Source organism: Lepisma saccharinum, chromosome 8, assembly GCF_977018435.1.
Source record: "Lepisma saccharinum chromosome 8, izLepSacc3.1, whole genome shotgun sequence".
Taxonomy (NCBI): domain Eukaryota; kingdom Metazoa; phylum Arthropoda; class Insecta; order Zygentoma; family Lepismatidae; genus Lepisma; species Lepisma saccharinum.
Genome location: NC_139236.1, coordinates 35,586,863 through 35,609,981, shown reverse-complemented (window position 1 = coordinate 35,609,981; position 23,119 = coordinate 35,586,863). Strand labels below are relative to the sequence as shown.

General features: G+C 36.3%; 1 protein-coding gene across 14 annotated transcripts in view; it reads left to right on the top strand.

Annotated features, from left to right (window-relative positions):
• The window catches only part of syd (JNK-interacting protein syd), a 137,023-nt gene that overhangs the window by 5,355 nt on the left and 108,549 nt on the right, over positions 1–23,119 (top strand). For 12 of the 14 annotated variants that reach the window (XM_083126481.1, XM_083126495.1, XM_083126491.1 and 9 more), the window contains exons 2-5: positions 4,389–4,509; positions 7,341–7,533; positions 12,471–12,609; positions 17,002–17,122. In XM_083126481.1, coding sequence (XP_082982607.1) covers positions 4,389–4,509; positions 7,341–7,533; positions 12,471–12,609; positions 17,002–17,122 — 574 coding nt within the window. The remainder of the gene's footprint in view (positions 1–4,388; positions 4,510–7,340; positions 7,534–12,470; positions 12,610–17,001; positions 17,123–23,119) is intronic. The other 2 variants (XM_083126488.1, XM_083126490.1) reach the window with 2 other exon arrangements.

Below are 23,119 nucleotides of genomic sequence, written 5' to 3'. Positions count from 1 at the left end.
TTTTTTTTTCCACCGCTGGTATATACCGCTGATCTATCATTTTATTTACCATAAATTTGTGTCCCTAGTAATAAGGTGTGTTTTATACAGCATGTATTGATACATTTGTAGGTTTAATTGTATCATCTTCTGTACAAAGAAACAAACTGCTGGAATACTAAGTGAGGTGGGGCCATTTACCCACTGTACTATTTCGAGAATTACGTCGACCTTTTTTTTTTTTTTTTTTTTAATAGACAGATTTCAATGTTTTACGCAGTATAAAAGTGGTTCCAGCTTTAGGAAAGCACAAATAACTGAGATATTTGATCCCAAAGAATGGCCCACATCAGTTAAAACCTGCAATTTCAGAGTATGTTCGCTGCATTTTGTTAGAAAAAACTGTTCGTATGCACACTAAAATGGCGAAAGAACACACTGAAAATAACTATCAGTACCAAACCTAACCTAACTACATAAAATTATAGCTGCTGCTGGTGTGAAAAGTCGTTTTGGGTGCTATATTCGCTTGCGCAAAGCCTTCGGGCTACACGGTAAAGTAACATGCTAAGGTAACAGACGTAATTTACTTCACAATAACACATTTCCGAGAGCTAAAATTTCTCCAGTAGCTACAAAGGGTCAAGGGTACCAGTGAGGTGAGTGTACAAAAATAACTTAAAATCCTAGTTGATTTATTTTTAAAGTAGCATTTGGAGAAGCATACAATACTTGCAATGCGTTGCAATTCAAACAAATCATACCTTGGTATGAAAACTGGAATAAAATGTCAAGAGTAGTTTTGGAGAATTTATGTGAATGTTAGTCATTTGTATTTGGACATATTTGTTTCCTTTGGTGGAAAAGGTTAACACATGCTGGGATGTGATGATATAATGTTCCAGCTGCAATTTAGAGGTTTTGTAGCATATTGATATACTGTAAATACAATTGTAGGAAAAAAATTAAACAACAAGTAGTCCAACAAACACACAAAAGGTACATACATTGTATTATTCTGTCTTGTCACAAATTGGGTCATTCGTAGAAGATGATGATAACTCTAGTACTGAATGGCTGTAGCCAGTGTAACTGTATCAGACCAGTCTTCTTGATCCTTCTTGCAATTATGCTCCTTTCTGCTGTACTCATATTCAACATCACTGTCAGATGTAATGCTTCCTATCTGGCTATTCCTGGAATTGCAATCTTGCCTTTAAGAGTCTTCATAACTGAAGTCCTTTTGGTCAAATACTATTTGCAGTTTTTCTAAAAATATATGCCAATTTGGAATGTTAATATATATATTAATGCACAGTGTTCCAAAGCTAACAATTCATTAGATTCCAGTATTTGGCATGGTAATGAGATACAGTGCCTTTTATGGTCCATGGAGCGGTTGCTTGCACAGTGGGAAGTAAGATCGCTTCTGCCGGCTATGTAATGGAATAATCTTGTACAATTGCTTTGACAGTTACAATTAAAATGAGCGCGTACCTGGTTACAAGAGGTGTTGGAAAATGATATTCTTCTGCATCCACACACTTACGACATTTTTAAAGGAAATTTTCACTAACACGTATCAGTTCCTCTTCCAAAATTGCTTCAATTTCTCTCCTGATATTTTCTTTAAATTCTTCTAATGTGTGGCTTCAGGTTTAAAAACTTGGTAGCTCGCCATGCAGATATCATGAAAATGTCTTGTTTATTATGCAAGATGCTGGAGGGAATTTTGATGGTACTTCAACGTTGTCTAGTTTCTCCTCATGAAGCACATGCCGTTTTACTCTTCTCTTCTTATCAAGAACAGACCCTGATTACCTAAATTTGGTCATGAGTATCCAAACACTGTCTCTGTGTGAAACAGGAACATCTGGGAATGCTGCTGCAAAGCATATTCTAACTTCCTTTCAAGAATTTGTAATGAGGTAAGAGCCGTACATGAAAATGCTTTGTTTCAAATTGTATGGATTGGATAGCATGGCATTATGAGACTGCAGAAAAGCACCAGTAATATGTAAACTAAAACAAAACAATCTAAAATACTACTTAACACTTCACAAACAAGTGCAAAGTGGACACCAGTTATCTGAATACTGAAGCACTGACGTGTATAGTGCCAAGGTCAGCGTACAGCTGTGGGTCTAAAATGGTGATTTTTTTAAAAAGAAATACTGATTTAAATACTGAAGTAATTTCTAGAATAAGTGTACATAAGAAATTAGTAGATATCAGAATCACTTTTAGTGAAAGTACCAGGTGGTTACAATTAAAGTGACGGTGTTCAGAGTGGTACAGCACGGGCTGTAATGAGAGTAGCAGTCTGAAACTTCATAGATATGCTAATGAAGCAATGCGCTCGCGAATTATGGGAGAAAAAAAAATAGTTCCAATTCTCGCCACCAGAGTAAAAATGGCGCTGTAAGCAGTCAAAATGTGGTGTAGTTACAGGAAAAAGGCACTATAAATTGCAGAAAACAAAACTCTTTGTAATAAAATATCGCTACAATTTCACCATTCGAATTACGTGAACATTACTAAAGGAAAAAGCAACAAGCGTCACCACCAACAACCAGGGAGCTCACACAATGGTTAGGCAATATCACCGACTTTGACGTCAGAGTTACGGAAAATTCCACGTTTTGACTGCTTACAGGACCATTTTTTACCCTGGTGGCGAGAATTGGAACTTTTTTTTGCATAATTCGCGAGCGCATTGCTTCATTTGCATATCTACAAAGTTTCAAACTGCTACTCTTATTACAGCCCGTGCTGTACCACTCTGAACAGTCATTTTAATTATAACCACCTGGTACATCAATCTCGTAATTAGGGATGGGACAAAGCTGAAAATTTACCGATGCCGATGTACTCACCGATAATTTTTGGAACCGATACCGATTCCGATACATAAGATTATTACACAGAAATGGGATGTTATTTTCAGCATGTCAAAAATAAATTTCCTATGTACATGTGTGTTGCATATCATATGTATTCTCAAGAGATGCGAATGTACATTTGCATCTGCAAAATGTTATGTGAACCTTGAAGAAGAACATGGATTCGCAAGAGATTTAACATAAGTACACAAGCAGTTCTTTGAAATGCAAAATGAATTCCTGTTCTGCCAGATTCAACTTCAGAAACACAAGATTTGGAAGCACTTCAGGAAGTAATCTACTTCTTCTCTTATCGCAAATCTGTTCAGCAACACTGAACACTTAATCACTGAATACTGATGCAGCAGGTATGCCCAAGTATTTTATCAGCACTTGCTTCAGGTTTGAATTTTCATTTTTGAATTTACAATACAACAGCAGATCCTGGTTCAGCAATGTACTGTTTTATTTCCGATTTATAGTTAGAGGTTCATCCTCTGAATGAGAGTTTGCAATAATTTTATTACAAAAACTCTACAATAATGACGAATCATAACCAAATTTTCAATAAATCTTACAAAACTAGAATATAAAACTTATTAGAAGGTAAAACTCTAGTATAATCTGTACCGGTTTAAATATCGGATTTTTGCCGATACTGATGCCGATGTGTCAATTTCTGCTGATTGTCATACATCTGTAATCGGCTGCGGCACATCCCTACTCGTAATCATTGAGTGGTGTTTATTAGGCTCAAAGAATGGAAGAAAAATGTATGTACTGATGGGGTGAAGCTCATACGAAATTAAATGTAATATATAAACACACTTAAATTTCTATTGATTTAAAATTCAATAATTTTATAGGCAAAATAGCAAAAAATTTGTGTAAAATAATACTGAAAATACTAATCATGTCACACTGTAAAATAGTGTCATTATCATTAAGCTGTAAATAAACATGGCAGCTTATATTTTGCAAACTATCATTAAAAGCAGTCACCAAAATTCAGCTACATAAACTGTAAAAATATTTTGAGTTACAATTATAGAGTACATCCAGATTTTTTTTTTCACTGGAAGAAATTAACACACTCAAACATTTGCATAGTAGGTTCATATTTATCAGAAACAGAAATATTTATATTTACCTATAATTTTTTTTATTTGCTTTAACCAAACAGTTCAATATTTTTTAGGACAGGTTAACGGAAAAAACCTTTCTGTAAAAATTATATATCTATATGCATGGTGGCAAGAAGCATACAAGCTATTTTGAGCATGTTTTTAAGATGAAATCATGATTTTTTTATCCACCCTGATTTGGAATAATTGCTGAATGAAACACACTATTACATTTTCTTGTTTAACAAGACGGTAATATTTAAGTGGTGCATTACCATAAACTATTAATACAAGGTATCAAATAGAAAAGAAGTATTTTTTACTGTAGGTCGAAGGCAATATTTCGTGCAGATATTTATCATTGTAATGAGTTGTATACTTTCATAGCCTCTTTCTGTTGTAGAAATTGTTGGAGGTAGAAGATTGTGTGGAAGATGAGAGGAAAGATCTCGGAGGGAAAATCGAGAGCCTTGAGTCCATTCTCCGGATGTTGGAATTGAAATCAAAGAATGCCTCAGATCATGGTAAGATTATACATCTTGTATTGTGTCTTGTAAATTATTAATTTTTTAATAGTCTGGGAGTAAAATTTACCTTGTGGCTAGAATTGGATGTGAGGTTTTTCTTATGATCGCTTAATATGATACTTTAAAAGGATCCTTCCATGCCAAATCGTACAGAAATATATCCTTGGCAACCAAATTTTATTAAATTTATTTCGTAGTTATGGTGACTGAAGTAAAGTGTGCAACATTATCGGAGCTTTCTAAAGAACATATTATTAATATTACTAAAGGGTTATTTTAACAATTAGGTTTTAAATATGGAGACACTTGGTACTCTGTTTTAAGCGAAGCTGCTTTTGTTCTATTAATTTCAGTGGCCAATGTCATTATCCTTGTTGGAACTTGCTTTACTGTTGCTTGGCGTGCTTCTTTTGTTTTTAGTTTGTTGATTGCCAGTGGGTGTGCTGTTGTCCTCTGCCTGTCTACATGTAGCAGCACCTAACAGATGCAAATGAAAAGCACAACCCACCAGCAGACTTGCCAAGCATATAAAATACAGTAACTAAAATAAAAAAGTACATGTCAAACAAAAAATCTAAGAAACACATGCCGTCATGCACTTCTCGCCCAAATTAAACAAACAGTGGACAAGCACACCATAAATGGATTTTCCTACTACAGTATTTAACACCAAGGAATGACAGACAACGAGGGTGAAGACAGACAGACGACAACAGTGCACCTACTGGCAATAATAAACTAAAAACAACAGAAGCATGCCAACCAACAGTGCAACGAGGATGATGGCAATGGCCACCAAAATTAATGGAACAGAAAAATGACTTCTTGGAAAAGTAAGTAATAAGATTCTCTGTATTTACTACTCCATCTCTCATACCCCAGCACATGAATAATGTTTTGATCTTATAGTAAGAACTGTGCAGAATAAGAATATATAGAAATTTTTCAAATGGTAAATTTTATGACATAAGTGCAAACCCAATAATCTTGCTCTGATGGCAAAATGATATTAATTAGTTAATGTTACTTTCTTATCTATTCTATGAGGTGTGATTTAAATGTTCTTCGACTGGGATTGTAGTTTCCAAATGACAGTACTTACAGGTTATTCTGATGTATCACCTTCAAAGTGGTCCCCTCCTGATTGAACACACCAAACCCAATGGTATTTCCACTTTTGGAAGTGTTTCTGGAAATCCCCCTTTTTGAGGGTGTTAAGACACGTTGCTGTTTTTGCCTGGACATCTTCAATTGACTCAATGTGCTTCTCTTTGAGCAGCAATTTCAATTTGGAAGTAGGCAGAAGTCTGCTGGGGCTAGATCTGGAGAAGCACAGGAATTTGGCCAGAAGAAATTCAGTGATATGGAATGCACGATGAGCAGATGCATTACCGTGGTGCAGGATCCAGTTCTTGTATCGCCAGAGTGCTGGTCTTTTCTTCCACACTTTTTCACGTAACCCCTCAAGAACACTTTTGTAGTGTTCCTTGTTGACTGTCTGCCCCTGAGGTATTCGTGGTGCACAATAATGGTACTATTGAAAAAAAAACGAGTAACATTGTCTTCACATGTGACCGACTTTGCTGTGCTTTTTGTTGGAATTTACTATACCAGTTAAAAACACTTGCACTACATACGCAAGTATCCCTGAAAGGTATTTTCAACAGTTCATAGGTCTCCGAAGCTGATTGTTCTGACAATAATCTGCCAACAACACTACACACATCGTCATTAAACAGGCTGCAGCTCACAACTAAACAAAGATAGAGCCGTGACCTTTTCAGGATCTTTCAAGGACAAAACCAACCTTTCTCTTCCCCACACGCAACACCTAGAAAACCTAACCAGTTAAAAGTGGCTGCTCCAGTCTAAGAACTTTTCAATCACAACTCGTATCTCTCTTGTATAGTTTTTCTGGGGCAGCAAAACTCCCAATAAAAGAGTAAACAATATTGAGATGGACCTAAAGGAAATCGGTAAGGATGGAAAAGAGTATATAGATCTTGCTCAAGATAGGGACAGATGGAAGGCCTGTGTTGCTGCAGCCATGAACCTTCAGGTTTAAGAAGGCTAGAGTTAGTTAGTTAGTTAGTGTAACACACAATTATGACAAATCATTGACAAGGAAGGTTCTGTTATTGACTTCTAGATCATCATACATATCTGAAAATTCATTGCATTGATAAACTTTATATTGGTATAGGTGGCTCAGTAGCTCAGCATTATGAGTTCATTATGTTGAACAGGCTTTCTAGCCACGGAAATTCCTTGTTAAGTCCCAACCTTGGCATGGACATTTGTGAGTGCCCTTTCATCTAATCATCCTCATGTTTATTATGATGAACCCAAAGTGGAAGAAAAGCAGCACAAAATTACAAATAAATGAATAAATATATGCATTCATACATGTATTAGGACTTAGCCAATACCACTTTGAATTTACACCAATGCTGATACTCGTACAGATTCTCACCAATATCAATGCTTAAAAATTGTAACAAATAAGAGAAATTGTTAAAAATATAGATTAATATTTTGCGAGTATTCCACACCAATAATAAGCATCAATTCTGCTTCAAAATATTCAAGAATGACATCAGAATATAACCTGTTGTGTACACATTATCAGCTCAGCTGGGCTATATATATATTTTCATATATATAGGAATTTTCATATCCCTTGTAGATAGATAGAAACTAAGACGACATGGAGATACTGTAAAAATTTGATATTTAACTCCCATTGGCACTGGTTTAATCTTACAAAACAATAAAGTTACTCTTTTATGTACATATGTGATCTTAAGCATCTTTTCCATTTCTTTCAGTATCAAGGTTGGAAGAGAAGGAGCAGGAAATGAAAAAGGAATACAACAAATTGCATGAAAGGTACACAGAACTCTTCAAAACCCACATGGACTATATGGAAAGGACAAAGATTCTGATGGGAACTGATCGGTTGGAGCAGCTCGGGACAGCACGTTCCAGAATTCCGGGAATGAACCTCAACCAGCTCAATAGGTAAGACGTGCTATGATGAATGGAATGCGCTAAGTATTAGTTGTAGCGGAGGGATGTTGCCTATTCTGTTATTTTTTAATACTTTCTTAAGGTATTGAGAAGTGTTTTGAATTATTGGCTTTTTGATTCTATAATACTTGAGGAGTAATTTGAGATACAGATTGGGGATTTTTCTAGCCAATATTAAAAAGGACATTGCAAGGGTTATCGTTGCAGAGTAATAGTGGTCCTTATTACATTTTACTTCACTTCTGTCGTGTATGTATGCAGAGGTTAATTGATGCACACACGTAGGTACTTCATGATATAAAGATTAACATGAGGATACAAAATAACGATGATAGTTTATTTCTCTTGTAGTTTATGGTTCTTACAAGCATATCAACACAATTTTTGATGTAACTTTAAACAAACTTAATTAAACAACGTTGCTTAGTTAAACAAACTAAGAATAAGTATCTGATGGAGCGTGTGTTCTCCCGATACGTTACATCAAAAATTGTGTTTGTGTAATGTGCAATACATACAAGAAACATTTAGATCATAGTTTCCCAACCTGTAGGGCACAACTCACTGGTGGGGGGGAGAGAGGGGGGGGGGGCATTTGGTGGTTCGTGAAGTTGGGCTCGAAAATTTATTTACTGTGTCTTAAAAACCTATACATCTAAATTACTAAGATATATTGTTTTAACAATTTAAATTGAACCTGTGTTGTACATAGTCTAAACTCTATATTTCTGTTATTCATGCTCTACCATTGCTTTCACCGGCATCTCTCAATGTCAGCATGTGTATTTAGTTAGATGGTAGACTGAGTAAATTAGTCTTACATTACATATTTACTTTTCTAGAATGAAGTATGTATAGTTTGTTAGAGCAAGCATAAAAGAGGGCTTCTTAAAGTACTCGATGTTAGCAAATATATGATTATAAACCAGATGCACACCCCTACAAGTAATTCTGCTGGCATCCATGCTTATGGGTGTGCATTATCCTTCAAGGTGGGTCCTGGACTGAAAAAGGTTGAGAACCACTGATTTAGATGGCTTGTTGAGTGATCACAGAAATGTTTGTGTAATGTGATCAATTCTGATAAAAGTTACAATTTGTATTAAGCATTAACTTGTGGTTAAGGAAATACCTAGTATGCATTGGAAAACAAGCTCTCAGACTCCAAAATATATATTCTATCTTGGTCTATTGTTCTTTAATCAATGTTGCTTCCATTCTTTGCCTTTCAGGTGGAGAGGGAGGCATAAGATGTTGATGATATTGAATATCTATTTGTTATGGGCAAATACTGTAATGCCTGGGAGAAAGCATCCAATGCTCTATTAAGTGATCAAAAGCTGTTGCTTGTATCATTTTTCCGAATATTTCCCTGATCACGTTTTAAGCTACTCTCTCCACAAATGTTTTATCTTCTTAATTATATACTGAATTTGTATCATATGCAACATATTTTATGAGTGTGTAAAGTGTCATGACGATAATGATAGCTTGAGTGCATGAAGACTATTTTAGCACATTTGGGGATACTGCCTTTCCTGCCTACAGTTATTTGCTTATACATAACTGCACTGTGCTGTATATAGTATTCTTACACTGTCAGTATCATCCAGGTAAACTTTCTCTCTTTTTGTTTTCGTACTAGCTGTAGGAAATGCACAGATGAGTCAGTACAAGATGTACCTTAAAATACACAAATAGTTCATATACAAGTATTATGGATAGACCAATATGAAATTTTTGCCTACATCAAAAAAGTATTGATATACTACCAATCCGACATTACATTTTATTATTTTTCAATGAATGTTCAGTGGAACCCCGATTTTAAGTCTTCAGATTTTACATTTTCCTGCATTGTATAAGTTTTTTCAGTTTGATCCCCTGAAAAACGTAAAATCGAGGTTCCACTGTAATGTAAAATTCAAAAGCCCTGGTTTTGTGAAGTACATGTCTGCAGTGGTGCTGAGTTAAAAACCTAGGCAATATTCTTTTACCGCAGTGTTCGAATGAACGAAAAATGTGCTTGTTTCAGATTTTGAAGTGATGTAACATTGTGGTTACAAATACATACCTCACAAATATATATGAAAATTACCATTAAGGAAGCAGTAGGGAAGAATTTCAAATATTTTCATGGTTATTTATATATAGAAAAATCATCCTATATTGTGTAATATATGCAAGTACATCATAATAACACAATTGACTTCTTACCTTGAATATTTCATTTAAATAACTGCATTCTTCTCTCTTCATGTATTCACATATAATGTTTGTTCTGACCACTCTCATTTTTAGAAGAATAATTTTCTCGATAGGTATAACATCCGAATTGCTCAACCAGACTTATCATGTGTCTTTTGAGATACGAGGTGTGGCTAGAAAAAAACCGGATTGATGTTGCTGTCGACAAACGGCAAGCACGTCAAGTATAAGCAGTGCATGGGTGTATAACGTGATATCTTGCCTATCGGCTGTGTGATTGCCCAAGGTGCGCGGCACTCAGTTCTTCTGTAGTTTGTGGACGAAGTGAACCGTACATCTGTGCTCTGTCGGAAAAGAAATTAAGTATGAAAGTGGGACAGCGTATCAATCTGAAGTTTCTTATCAAACTCTGAAAATCCACCACAGAAACTTATGGTTTGTTGAAGGAAGTGTACGAGATGTGTGTTTATCACGCACTCAAGTATTTGAGTGGTTTCAAAGGTTTAGAGAGGGACGAGAAGTGATAGCGAACGACAAGCATCCTGTACGGTCTTGCACATCAAAAACGGAATCAAACATTGCAAATGTCGCTGAATTGATTCGAATTGTGTACCCGAAGGTCAAACTGTCAACCAACAATATTTCATTACGATGCTGATGACCCTTCGTGGGTGAGTAAGAAGACGACGACCTGATTTGTGGAAAAGCAAGTCATGGATTCTTTATTGGGACAATGTTTCTGCCCACGCGGCATTGTCACTCAATGCTTTATTGGCCAAGTATGGGATCCCAGTGTTAGAACATCCACCCTATTCACTGGATCTCTCTCTGTGTGACTTTTTTTATGCCCAAAGGTCAAATCAGCACTGAAAGGAACCAGATTTAAGACCGTAGAATGTGTGAAAACAAAAGCTACTGAGGTCATGAACATGGTTTCGGAAAATGATTTCCAGCACTGTCTCAAGCAATGGAGCAGTGTATCGATAGTGCAGGGGAGTACTTTGAAGGGGATAATGTTCGTATTGTACAAAATAACCAATAAAAGATTTTGTAGCAACAGTCCGGTTTTTTTCTAGCCACACCTCATATGTCAGTATCATATTCAGAGCAGAGGAACTTTGTAGTTGGTCTCATGAAAACATGTAATGCATGCTGTTGTTCCTTTTTTTTATGCTCAATTTGGAAGTGATAGCTAAGATATACCTGTCTTCACCATATGAAGGTCATCTTGTTTGGAGTGGATAAATCGCCATGTACTTTTCTATTAATTAAACATATAACTTAATTTTTTTGTCTTGTTAGTTCAATTATGATCATGAGATTGAAATGAAAGGTGATAATTCAGGTGTTTACTTTGCAAGGGTGGGAAAAGTAGAAGCAGTCATGCGTCAAAAGAAATTAGGACTGGTATAGTGTATTAATGCGTTAAATTTAATTTTCCCATTTCTTATTCATTTTTAGACATTTCTCTTTTTCCCCTGTCCTGTAATTATTTTTTGTCTCCACAATTCCCCTTTTCTGGGAAAATTCCATGCTGGAAACAAAACTGATTTGGAGGAACTGTGAAGGCAAGCTTTGCACGTAGCATGTATAAGTGACCAGGATGCTACTCCCCTCTCCCTGTTCCTCCTTAAGGTCTTCAAAGAAGCCAGGCATGGTTGCCAACTGCTAAAGCACCATGTACTTATTGAAATGAACAATTTTCTAATTGATTTTTCTTCCGTATTTTAGTCTCTTGGGTTCGAGCTTTGCGTGTAATGTAGATAGCCTAGACTATACTCTAAACATGCAGGTTGTTTATCAAAGGTAAAATAATTTAATTCACCTGATAACATATTAGAATAATTAAATCAAGAAGACTTAGGTGGGCAGGCCATGTGGCACGAATGGGAGAGGAAAGAGGAGTTTACAGGATTCTTGTTGGGAAACCTGATGGTAAGAGACCTGTAGGAAGGTCAAGACGAAGATGGAGGGACAATGTTGAGATAGACCTAAGGGAAATTGGTAGAGATGGAAAAGAGTATATAGAACTTGCTCAAGATAGGGAAAGATGGAAGGCCTGTGTTGCTGCAGCCATGAACCTTCGGGTTTAAGAAGGCTAGGGAGTTAGTTAGTTAGTTAGATAACATATATTAATTAAGGAAAATAGTGAAATATTCAAGTTCTTTTGGGAATATTCATGGTAATATATCGGATTGGTAGAATATCGGTAATTTTCATTATTGGTATCGATATCGACAACATTTCTTATTGGTCCATCCCTAAATATAGGCTTCCAGTAGTCCACAATATGTAACTCTCTTGTCTGTGGTGAAGTTGAATACAGAAGATTGTGTAATTGTCCAATGACTGCTGAACTTTGAGAAGAGAAGAGAGGGTGTTACCATACAAGTGCATGATTACTTCAAATTTGTATAGTTCCATGGTGCAGTATTGTGTACAAAGGATGCTTTGTTTGGCATCTGGTGCAATTTTCTCGAAACCAGGTTCAGTTCAATGACGGAACTGAGAAGAATGCAACAGTGCACCACAAGATTTATCCATCCTGTCATGGAAATGTAAATAAGCACAAACATCTTATTTGCATGAGTGAGAACATTTCGCGGATTCTTCCTTCAAGAAGTCACAAGCTTTGCTAACAGCATGATGGTGGTGGTATCTCCTAGGTAAGCACCTTAGTTGTAAACACAAACTGTTAGTTTCGAAAATGATTATTTCAGGTCATCAGGTCCTGTTTCTTTTGGATTCAGTTCTTTAGAAACTCCCATGAAGTCTGTGAGCAGCCCTGTTGAGTACGGAAGCATCACGTCCCCACCAGAAAGCACTCACTCGAATACTAGTCTGAAGAATGAGTTGCAGGTAAGATTTATATTTATTTTTTAAATTTAGTTGGAGTTCATATGCTTTCTTTTCAGAATTCTGCTGTGTATATTTCTTTTATTTTTTTTTTATTCCAGTTATAAGCAAATATACATTTCAAATTATAGAATATACAGAGTGTATCAGAAGTGATAGGACAAACTGAAACTGTGAAAAATACAGGATAGTAGAAGCAAGAAAGTCTCTGTAAACATGGGGTCGCAAACGAACTGTTTGCGAGATTGTTGTTTAAAACTGAACACTATTGAAAGGGGGCCTTGTAAAGAAACCATGCATCCTGTACGGGATGGAAGGCATAAGAGGCACGTCACTTGTAAAGTGACAAGTGCAGGATGTGTACAATCAAGTCAGTAGCGGATCGTAGCCATACATTCGCAATTATCTCGCAAACAGTTCATTTGCGACCCAATGTTTACTGAGACTTTTTGCTTCTATCGTGTACTTTTAACCGTTTCGATTTACTGATACACCATGTATAGAATGATTCTTGAAGCTTTCCTGGTATCGAATGATGATGAGATCCCGACAGGAAACCATCCAGATCAGGATTGGCTTCCGAGAGCTAATATCATGCTTCATCTTCAATCCCTGAGAATCACTTCGTTATAGGAATATGCAGTGTGTTTAAAAAATTGAACAACCCTTAACTTCTATTGCTTATAACTAGACCACTAGGAAAGAGATTCACGCTGGGTTTTCTGTAATATGGAGCCTCATCCATTTAGATATTTTTAAATACATTTGGTTGCCAGTTCTGCCCACACAGTGGAAGTCATTTTTATTTTCAGAATGTCAATTTTGGGAGTGTATAGATGGTCAGAAATTATCGCAGTATCAGAATTAAGTGTTTTGTGATTGGTTCCATGCTGATCCCTGGTTTGTGAGCAATGAAGGCCATGTGCAACACTTGATGGGTTCTGAGCCATTTTATGGGTGAAGTGGAAAAGTGATATTTTTGTGGCTTATAATCTTAGTTGGCAACACCAACAGTTCAGAATTTTGTCATTACTCAAGTACATCATCATATTTCTTACAAGTTCTACAACCTTAGTAATGTCAAATACTATATTTGAATATTTTGGGGGATGTTTGTAGGCAGAAAATTTATGCTGTGCAAAATTTTAAATAAAACTCACTTTTTTTATTTGGGAAACTTTTTCATGGAATCATTCATTCTTTGGATTAAGTGGTAGAATACAAAAACTTCAAATTCTGATGGTGGACGAGCATGTTAAATGGATGATTTTCTGATTACGCCATCAAAATTCCCAAGTTTGAGTCAGGTGTGGGTATGGGTTTTCTGTGTACGTGTCATTTCATCTAATCATCACTCATCATCATCATCATCATTGTGATTAGCCAAAAGTGGCAGAAGTGTGATGCTGAATAACAAAAATAAATTTTCAAACTTCTGACCTGCTTTTTCTACGTTTTAAGCTAATGTTTCCTTCACATATTCCCTTGAATGTATTAACTGAAATTTGTTTATTTTATCAACTTTCATAATTATATTATTATTGATATTGACCCTCACAATACTCATTCCTTTAGGCAGATCATATATTTGTCTTCATAGATTTCAGTACAGTCACAGATAAGTGAAACTCATTTTGTCAAAACTATGGAGTAAGGATTTTTAACTTAGCAGGACAGAATACAGTACTTGCCTGTGACACTCAGCTTCAATAGATGAGTCGGTAACGTGTCTGACTACCATGCTAAAGGTCCCGGGTTCGATCCCTGACCGGTTCAAATCCGGGAACTTTTCTAACGTTGGAAGCGGCCCCGGCACCCACCCAGCGTCGAATATGAGTACCTGGGGGAAACCCTGGGGGGTAAAGGCAGTCAGGGACATGATGCTGATCACATCACACCCACTCACGACCGGATCAAGAAAGTGTGGGGCATTACCCCCACACCCCCTATGCGCCTTCATGGCGTGGTGCTAAGCACAGGGGAGCACGTTACCTTTACCTTTTTACCCTGTAAAGCATGTAAGTTTTGAACAAAAAACTGAAAGAATCGATTGAATATAGTTTTGGACATAAAAAACTGAAAGAATCGATTGAATATAATGTAATATTTGAACTCTGAGGGGAAATTGTCCCTGCTTGCCCCTCAATGCAGATGCTCTGGCATTGGCAAACACTTTGCAAACTTCAGTTGCATGTCTATAATAAGGCTTATTATCTCCTTCCACATGATTTCAACCTAATCACAGCAAAAGTGATTTTATGTTCTTGGCTTGTCATGTGAAAAAGCAACATGGAAGAAAAATCAGTTTTGTTTAGCAAAATAATATGTTAATTTCAGTGTTGCTATTTACCTTTGGCTTTTTTTTTTACCCAAAGAAGCTGATTGCAGTTTGTTTTGTGCATATCATTATACCAGTGCATCCATATAGCATTAACTACAGCCTGTTTGCAAATTATGCAGAACTCTTTCTCTCTCTCTCTCTCTTCCTCCATATGCATAATGAGTGGTGGTTCCTTTTAATATGAGCAGTGTTGCAAAATCTTATGAAATGCAGGTGTTCTGTTAGGAATTTGCAAACATGCTTTTAATTTATGTTCTACTTAGGATAATCTTTTTGAAATAAGGAGGAAAAGAAGTAGCTGGATGAATGTGTGTATCTGACAGTTATATTTTCCCACTATTGTATTAAATATGACTTGGCATTATATCTGTTACTGTGGGAAAAATACAGTGCGTTTTTCTGTCCCTTGTGCACCTATCAGCGGCCTGCTTGCCACTCGGGTCAGACGGCAACTCCCGTCAAATCGCATGTGATATCTCTGCTATGGAAACCGTTGGCTTTGATATGACTTCAAGTTTTCAGAATTACAGTTACAATTACATTCAAAATAAGGACGTACCTTGTCACAGGGATGTTGGAAATGTCCTCGTGCTTCCACACATTTCTGGCATGTTTTTAGGAAATTTATATTTACATGCAACAGTTCAGCTTCTGATATTGCTTTAGTTTCTCTCCTGATATTCTCCTTCAGGTCTTCTAACATGTGGAGGGGGGGGGAGGTTGTTGCATAGACTGTATTTTGTTGTAATGTGTACGTATGTGCCATTACTAAAACTATAGCAAAACACAAATAACACTTGGAACACTAAATACTTAATAAACACTATAAAACAATAGAGAATCACAAGAACACTTGTAACACATAAACACTTTAAACATACAACTGGAATGAAATCACAAAGTTACTGAAATGGAATGGGGTTAAGAAATTCACAGGTTATGTGCAAAGCCATGTGTTTCAGTTGCTGCGCTGGCACTGTGAGTTGTTAGAAAACTTAAGTGCCTTTTAAGAGTGTCTTGTTACCAAAGCTCCGCAAAATTTCCAAAGAAACATGCCAGAAATGTGTGGATGCACGAGGCCAACATTTCCAACATCCCCTGTGACAAGGTACGTCCTTATTTTGAATGTAATTGCAACTGTAATTCTGAGAACTTGAAGTAATTTCAAAGCCAACGGTTTCCATAGTGAAGATATCACACGTGATTTGACAGGAATTGCTGTCTGACCAGGCACTAAGCGGGTCGCCAACAGGTGCACGAGGGACAGAAAAACACACTGTACTTATTGACTATGTATTTATTCTGCAATTTTCATTTTTGAATGCACAGTAATCTAAACTGAAACATATTTGGAGCTGGACAGGTAAGTCTCCATAATTTGTAGTTGTAAATGTGTTGGGTGGGTCAATGACATACATTCAGATTTTGCATTGTGCAAATTACTCACTTTTAGCAAATGTTAAAATATTTTTATATTAATAAAAATATAAAAATATATAAAAACCTAAATTACTTACGACCAGTGATGATGGATGATACTCACTGGTCGTAAGTAATTTAGGTTTTTATATAATTTTTATATTTGTATTAATATAAAAATATTTTAACATAATGACATACATATCATGTTAAATCTTTGACATTCATTAAATTAGCTTTCAATATCATATAGTTTATTTTTATTTACCTTGAAATAAAGGGAGATCTCTAATTAGTGTCAACTTAAAGAACTGTAAGATAGTGTTCGTAATTACGTAAATAATCCCTAAACTCTGTAGTTATGGTCCACTTATTGCTGCCTTTTGTCTGATGTGTTATATAGTAATCAAAACAGGTAGTTACAGCTTGTTAATGATTTGCAACTGATATACAACTAACGGCTTGTTGGTGTTCTAATAACACATCTATAAAAAAATGCTCATTTCAGGTATTTTATTCAAGAATAATGGGTGAAATAAATGCATATATACTGACACAGTCTATTTGTCTTGATGTGTTATTGTGTTGATGTTGTTTGAGTACCTGTTTCATTTTCTGATCCATTGTTCCCGCAGGAAACTCAGGTGGGGACAGAAAGCTTAGAAGACTTCCAGGCTTACCAAAAGGGGAAGGAGACTTCCGAGAAAGGTCAGCTAACAGATGCCATAATACTGGAACACCGGGGCACAGTTACAAGTAGGGTTACTAACTACTAACATGTTCTCTTTGGTGGAGTTTGTGAGTAAATGCCTACCACAGCTTGTGACTGTAGCTCTCTGCATGTTCCCAGTATTTTATTTTGTTGTAATTTTTATGCGCTTATTTTTAGTTTTTAAAATTTACTTGAATAGTTTGTACCTGTACGCAGATGGCACAAACACAGGACAAGCCTCATTGTCAAGAATATGATAGTAAATTAGTATGGAACTGCTGTCTCCTGTACTCTATAGTTGTCAGTGGTAGCATTGCAAATATTCTTGTGTATTAGTAGTTGTATTTACGGTGGGATAAACTCGGGAAAGTACGAGCCCCCCTCAAGCAGCTTTGCTACACTTAAAACTTGCTCAACATGCCCATATGAGCTTTTTGAGCAAGTGTGGAGCTCTTATAATTCAAGATTTTTGTAAAAAATGCCCTCGGAAATTTTTCAGAAAGTACGAGCTCTTCAGATTGATTTGTCTACACTTACAAAAGGCACTTCTGTAAGATTGTTGTCCATAAATTTGTTAAAAATATGCCCCTCTTGGGCCATACTTAAAACTAGGCTATACCCACCTATATACACCTACACCCACATATTTATTTCTGGTTTAAGTTCAATTGGATACCAGCTTCAATTTGTTTATCTAATATTAAAACAATGTAATTCTTCTAGAATTGCTCCGTGACAACAGACCCATCTATGTGCAAATGCCTGAACTCGGTGAATACTTGGGAACAAGTCCATTTTTTTCATTATGTCAATATTTTTAACTTCTTTTGCCAGTAATAGGGAAATGGTAGCAAGCAATAAACAAAGTACTTTGGAGCTGAATATTCCTTTCTTAGACGTCGTATATTACTAAAATATCTTTAATTCACATATTTTCTCATACCGCAGTATCTTGTTCTATTAGGCCTCTTTGAGAACATTGCCTATTAGGACTCTTCAAGAACATTGCCTATTAGTAAAATAATAGGACAAGCATACGGCGGTATGGGGATATGTGAATTGTTGGTTTCTTCAATTCAGATAAAAGGATTGAATAGAAACTGGGATATTTTGCATTTGTTACATTCAGTTTCTTTGTTGTAATCTGTTCATATATAAAATCAAGCACCGAGAGGATATAAGATCAATACTTGAACAATATGTGCGCATGACGGCCCCAAAGCGGTGGGATCGATACTTTCCGCACGGTGCACAGTTCTATTTGCCCGCATTGAGTCTTATTAGAGCGAGCTCCGGCAGTTTTATTCTGATCGATTAGTTCCAGAGTTGTCCACCGCCGCGCCGGGAGGCAATGGCGCTGCGGTATGGATTGCATCGATTAGTTCCAGACAATTCCGCTCGCCTCGCTGGGGAGGCGCTGCAGTCTGGATTGCATGTACGCTCAGCAGAAAAACGGGAGGTGCATTCAGAAGAAAGTACTTCGGCAAAAATGTTAGAGAATAGCTCATGTTTCTGAATGCACCCCACAGTGTTTCTATTGGCTCTGTAAAACTATAAAAGCCAGGGCACAGGGCAGATTCTTCACCATTGCTGGATTGGAGACTTGAAGCATATAATTTGGCGGAATAACCCAAGTAATGTCATATATACATACACATACAAAGCACAGTGCTGAACCCAACTGATCCAGCATAAAGTTTTGATTTGAACCCCAAGAAATTGTATATAAATACCAAAGCCAAAAATATTAAGTGTATACATACATATATACATACACACACACAAAGCACAGTGCTGAACCCAACTGATATTTTTTATTCAGTATAAAGTTTTGAATTGAAACCCGGGAAATTGTATATAATAAACAACAGTAAAAATGCCGAATCAAAAATATTGCGACCAATGCAATAAAAATATATCCAGCTCTAATTGGGCCAAGCATCAAAAAATTTGTAATCCAGACAAATACAAAACTCCCACAATAACTTGCCCCAAATGCAATAGAAAATATAACATGGAATATTTCACATATAAACATAAAGATACTTGCTCTGCACAACCATCTACATCTGGTCTGAAAAGAAGGCACGAAACACCTCTTAATGCCAGAGCAGCAAAGCAGCCACGCCATGAACCTATCCGTAGCAGTTTTAACGGCCAATTAAGGGATCACCGGTTTGTATCAGAGCCAAGATGTGGCATTGAGAATTTCTTGAACAGTATAAATTCTGATCTGCAGGCAATTCTAAATGCAGAAAATGGCTCTTATAAGCTCTCCCTCAAATTGTTTGTACAATATAAGAAACCAAACGGCACAAAATTTACACAGCCCCACATAACAGAAACTGTACCTGTATATTCAAATTCAAATTCAGACACAATAATAAACAGGTTGATTGATCAATTGAATATTAAACACTCTGAATTTGCAGCAAAAGAGTCCGGATGGAGCCTATGCGGTTCATCACACAAGCTCTATGTTAATATTTCTGAATTCACTCCATTACAAGGTTCCACTTATATGCCATTACCTGCTAATATTAAAAACAGAAGAGCCGTGGTTAATATAGAAAATACCGACCAGAAATGTTTTCTGTGGTGTATATTAGCTGCTTTGTATCCAGTTTTAAGAAATCCTCAGAGAATAACTTATTACAAACAACATGAGCACGATTTTGACGATGTAATGGAGGGTTTGGAATATCCAATGTCTGTTCAGAATATTGATAAATTTGAAAAAAGGGCCAGGCACATCAATGGCAAGCAATTATCTATTAATGTATTTATTTGTTCCACTGGCAATTGCCCGATAGCACCTCTCAGAATTAGTACAATTGATGATGAATCTGCTATTCCGATTGATCTGCTCTTAATTGAAGGAGATGATACATACCATTATACTCTGATACATAATCTTGAAGCTTTAGTGAGAACACAACTAGACAAATATAAAAAAATATTCAAGTTGTGTAGAAGATGTTTAACTGTATTTGATGGTCAAAAAATGGTTAAGGGGGTTCGGGAAGAGAGTGCAGAAATTGCTAAAAACAAGTTAATTGAGCATCTGAAATACTGTGGCAACCATAAACCTGTTCATATGGTGATGCCCAATCCAAGTGAAAATTGCAAATTCAAAAAGTATGAAGCCTCGTTGGAACACCCAGCATTTATTGTCTGTGATTTTGAATCGAACCTCAAACCTATTGCATTCTGTAGCCCAGATCCAGAAGAATCATCAATTACACCGTACCAGCTACATGAACCTTCCAGCTTTTGTTATGTGGTTGTACAGGATGGTGTTGTTATTAAAGAATATTCATACAAGGGACCAAATGCCATCAAAATATTTGCACATAGAATAGAAAATGTGTGCCGTGACATAGCATCTAACATCTTATTAATATCAAAGCCTATGTTGCCTTTAACAGAGGAACAGATTGAGGATTTCAACAATGCAGAAAAATGCCCGGTATGTGATTGTGAATTTTCAGATACAAATATCAAGGTGAAACACCATTCTCATACAGATGGTAAATTCTTAATGGCCCTGTGTAATAGCTGTAATATTCAGATCAAGAGACCAAGATTTATCCCCATATTTTGCCATGGAGCATCCAATTATGATTTCCATCATCTGATCAGGTACGAGGGGTTTGAGAAGCAGAATTTAAATATTTTAGCTGAAAATGATGAAAAATATATATCTATTAGCAAGATAATTAAAGTTGATGGTGTTCCTATTCACATAAGATTTCTTGATTCTTACAGATTTTTATCTGCTAGCCTGGCTACACTGGCCTCTCAATTATCTGATGATGACTTGAAAATCACACGTGCCATGTTTCCAAAACTGGACCTGAAATTAATTAGGCGGAAGGGTGTATATCCATACGACCATGTTACAAATTTAGAAAAATTTGATGAGCGTTCCCTGCCACCACAAGAAGCATTTTATAGTAAAATCAGAGGATCTGGAATCAGTGATGAAGATTATCACCATGCCAAATTGATGTGGAAAAGTTTAAAATGCGAGACATTTGGTGATTATCACATGGCTTATTTGAAACTTGATGTTACTCTCTCAGTTGATATATTGCAAGCATTCAGAAAATCTTCCATGCAAAATTATGGACTGGACCCAGTGTATTTTTACAGTGCCCCTGGTCTAGCATGGGCTGCAACGTTTTTGAATACCAAAATGCAATTGGATCTGATCCACGATCAAGATATGTATCTGTTTATGGAGAAATGTATAAGAGGAGGGATGGTGCAATGTTCCCAGAGATATGCCAGAGCAAATAACAAGCATATTATGCTGCCTGATTATGATCCAGCACGGCCATCAAATTATATAACGTATGTGGATGCAAACAACCTCTATGGTCACGCCATGATGCAAAAACTGCCATATGCAGAGCTTGAGTGGGTTGAAGATTTCAATATTGAGGATTTTCAGAATTTTGATGACAGAGAATATGGCCTATTCTTAGAGGCTAATCTGACAATTCCTGATGATTTGCACAATAAATTTTCTGATCTGCCCCCAATTCCCGAGGTTCAGTGTTCACCTGGCTCTAAACAGAAGAAGCTCATGATGACCCTGGAGCCGAAACAGGGTTATGTCTTATATTACAAAAACCTCCAGTTCCTGATGAAACATGGTGTTCAAGTAACCAAAGTTGGAAAAGTTTTGAGGTTCAGGCACTCAGAATGGCTGAAACCATATATTGACACAAACACGGAGCTTCGAACATCTGCAAAGAGCGAATTTGATAAGGGCTTGTTTAAATTGATGGTGAATTCAGTGTATGGCAAAACAATTGAAAATGTCAGGAAACATACCGATGTTAAAATAATTACTGACCCCAGCCGGAGCAAAAAATTGGTTGCAAAGCCCAACTTCAATTACAGAAGAATTTATGATGAGTACATGGCACTCTTCAACATGATGAAAACAAAGATCAAATTTGATAAACCTATTTATGTAGGGGCTGTGATATTGGAATTGTCCAAATTACATATGTTAACATTGTATTATGATGTGCTGAAACCTTTTTATGGTGATCGTGTAAAATTATTGTACATGGACACGGATAGTTTTATTCTTGAAATTCAAACAGAAGATGTTTATCAAGATATGTCACAGCCTGAATTGTTTCAATACTTTGATACCAGTGAACATACAAGAATTCAACCCCACAACAAAAAGGTGCCTGGCAAGTTAAAAGATGAGACACTTGGCGATGTTATTGTGGAATTTGCTGGGTTAAGTGCCAAGATGTACAGTTTTAAAACATGTAGTGCTGTTGTCAAAAAGGCCAAGGGCATTGGCAGAGTTACTGTGGAAAAAGAGCTTGTATTTGAAGATTATAAAAATTGCATCAAATCACAGAATTCAATTAGAACATCAGAAAATAGAATTCAGAGTGAGAATCACTTGCTGACTTCAAATATTGTAACAAAAGTGGCTCTGGACCCACATGATGACAAGAGATGCATTTTATCATGTGGCATACATACTTTACCTTGGGGGCATTGTGATTTGAAAAATGGAAAAAAATGCCCAATTACAGAGCATGATTTGAAATAAATAAACATGCCTATGAACTTATTTGGGTTCAAAAAACAGGCTATTATGGACCTGCCCACACCACAACCCTCTCCTGATACGCTGTCTAAACTGAGTGGCTTGTTAATTATTCATCTGAACAGCATACTTACAGATGTTGATGATGAAACAGGTAAAACATTGTACATATTTAACAATAATTTAAATCATTACCAATTACCTGTAGGTGGGCAATTGCAATTTATTACAACCCCTGAGGGTGATGTCAAGATTTCAATAGGGAGAAATATTTATAGAATTAAGCACTCAAACATGATTTCTGGCACTGTATATACTGTTTCTGCTGGTGACTGCTTATATATTGAGGTCCCTGGATCATATGACAAGCTTATACCCTTTTTTATAGAATTAAGAATCAGATACTCTATAATAAATAACCATTAAAACAAAAATGCCTAATGATATATTTGGC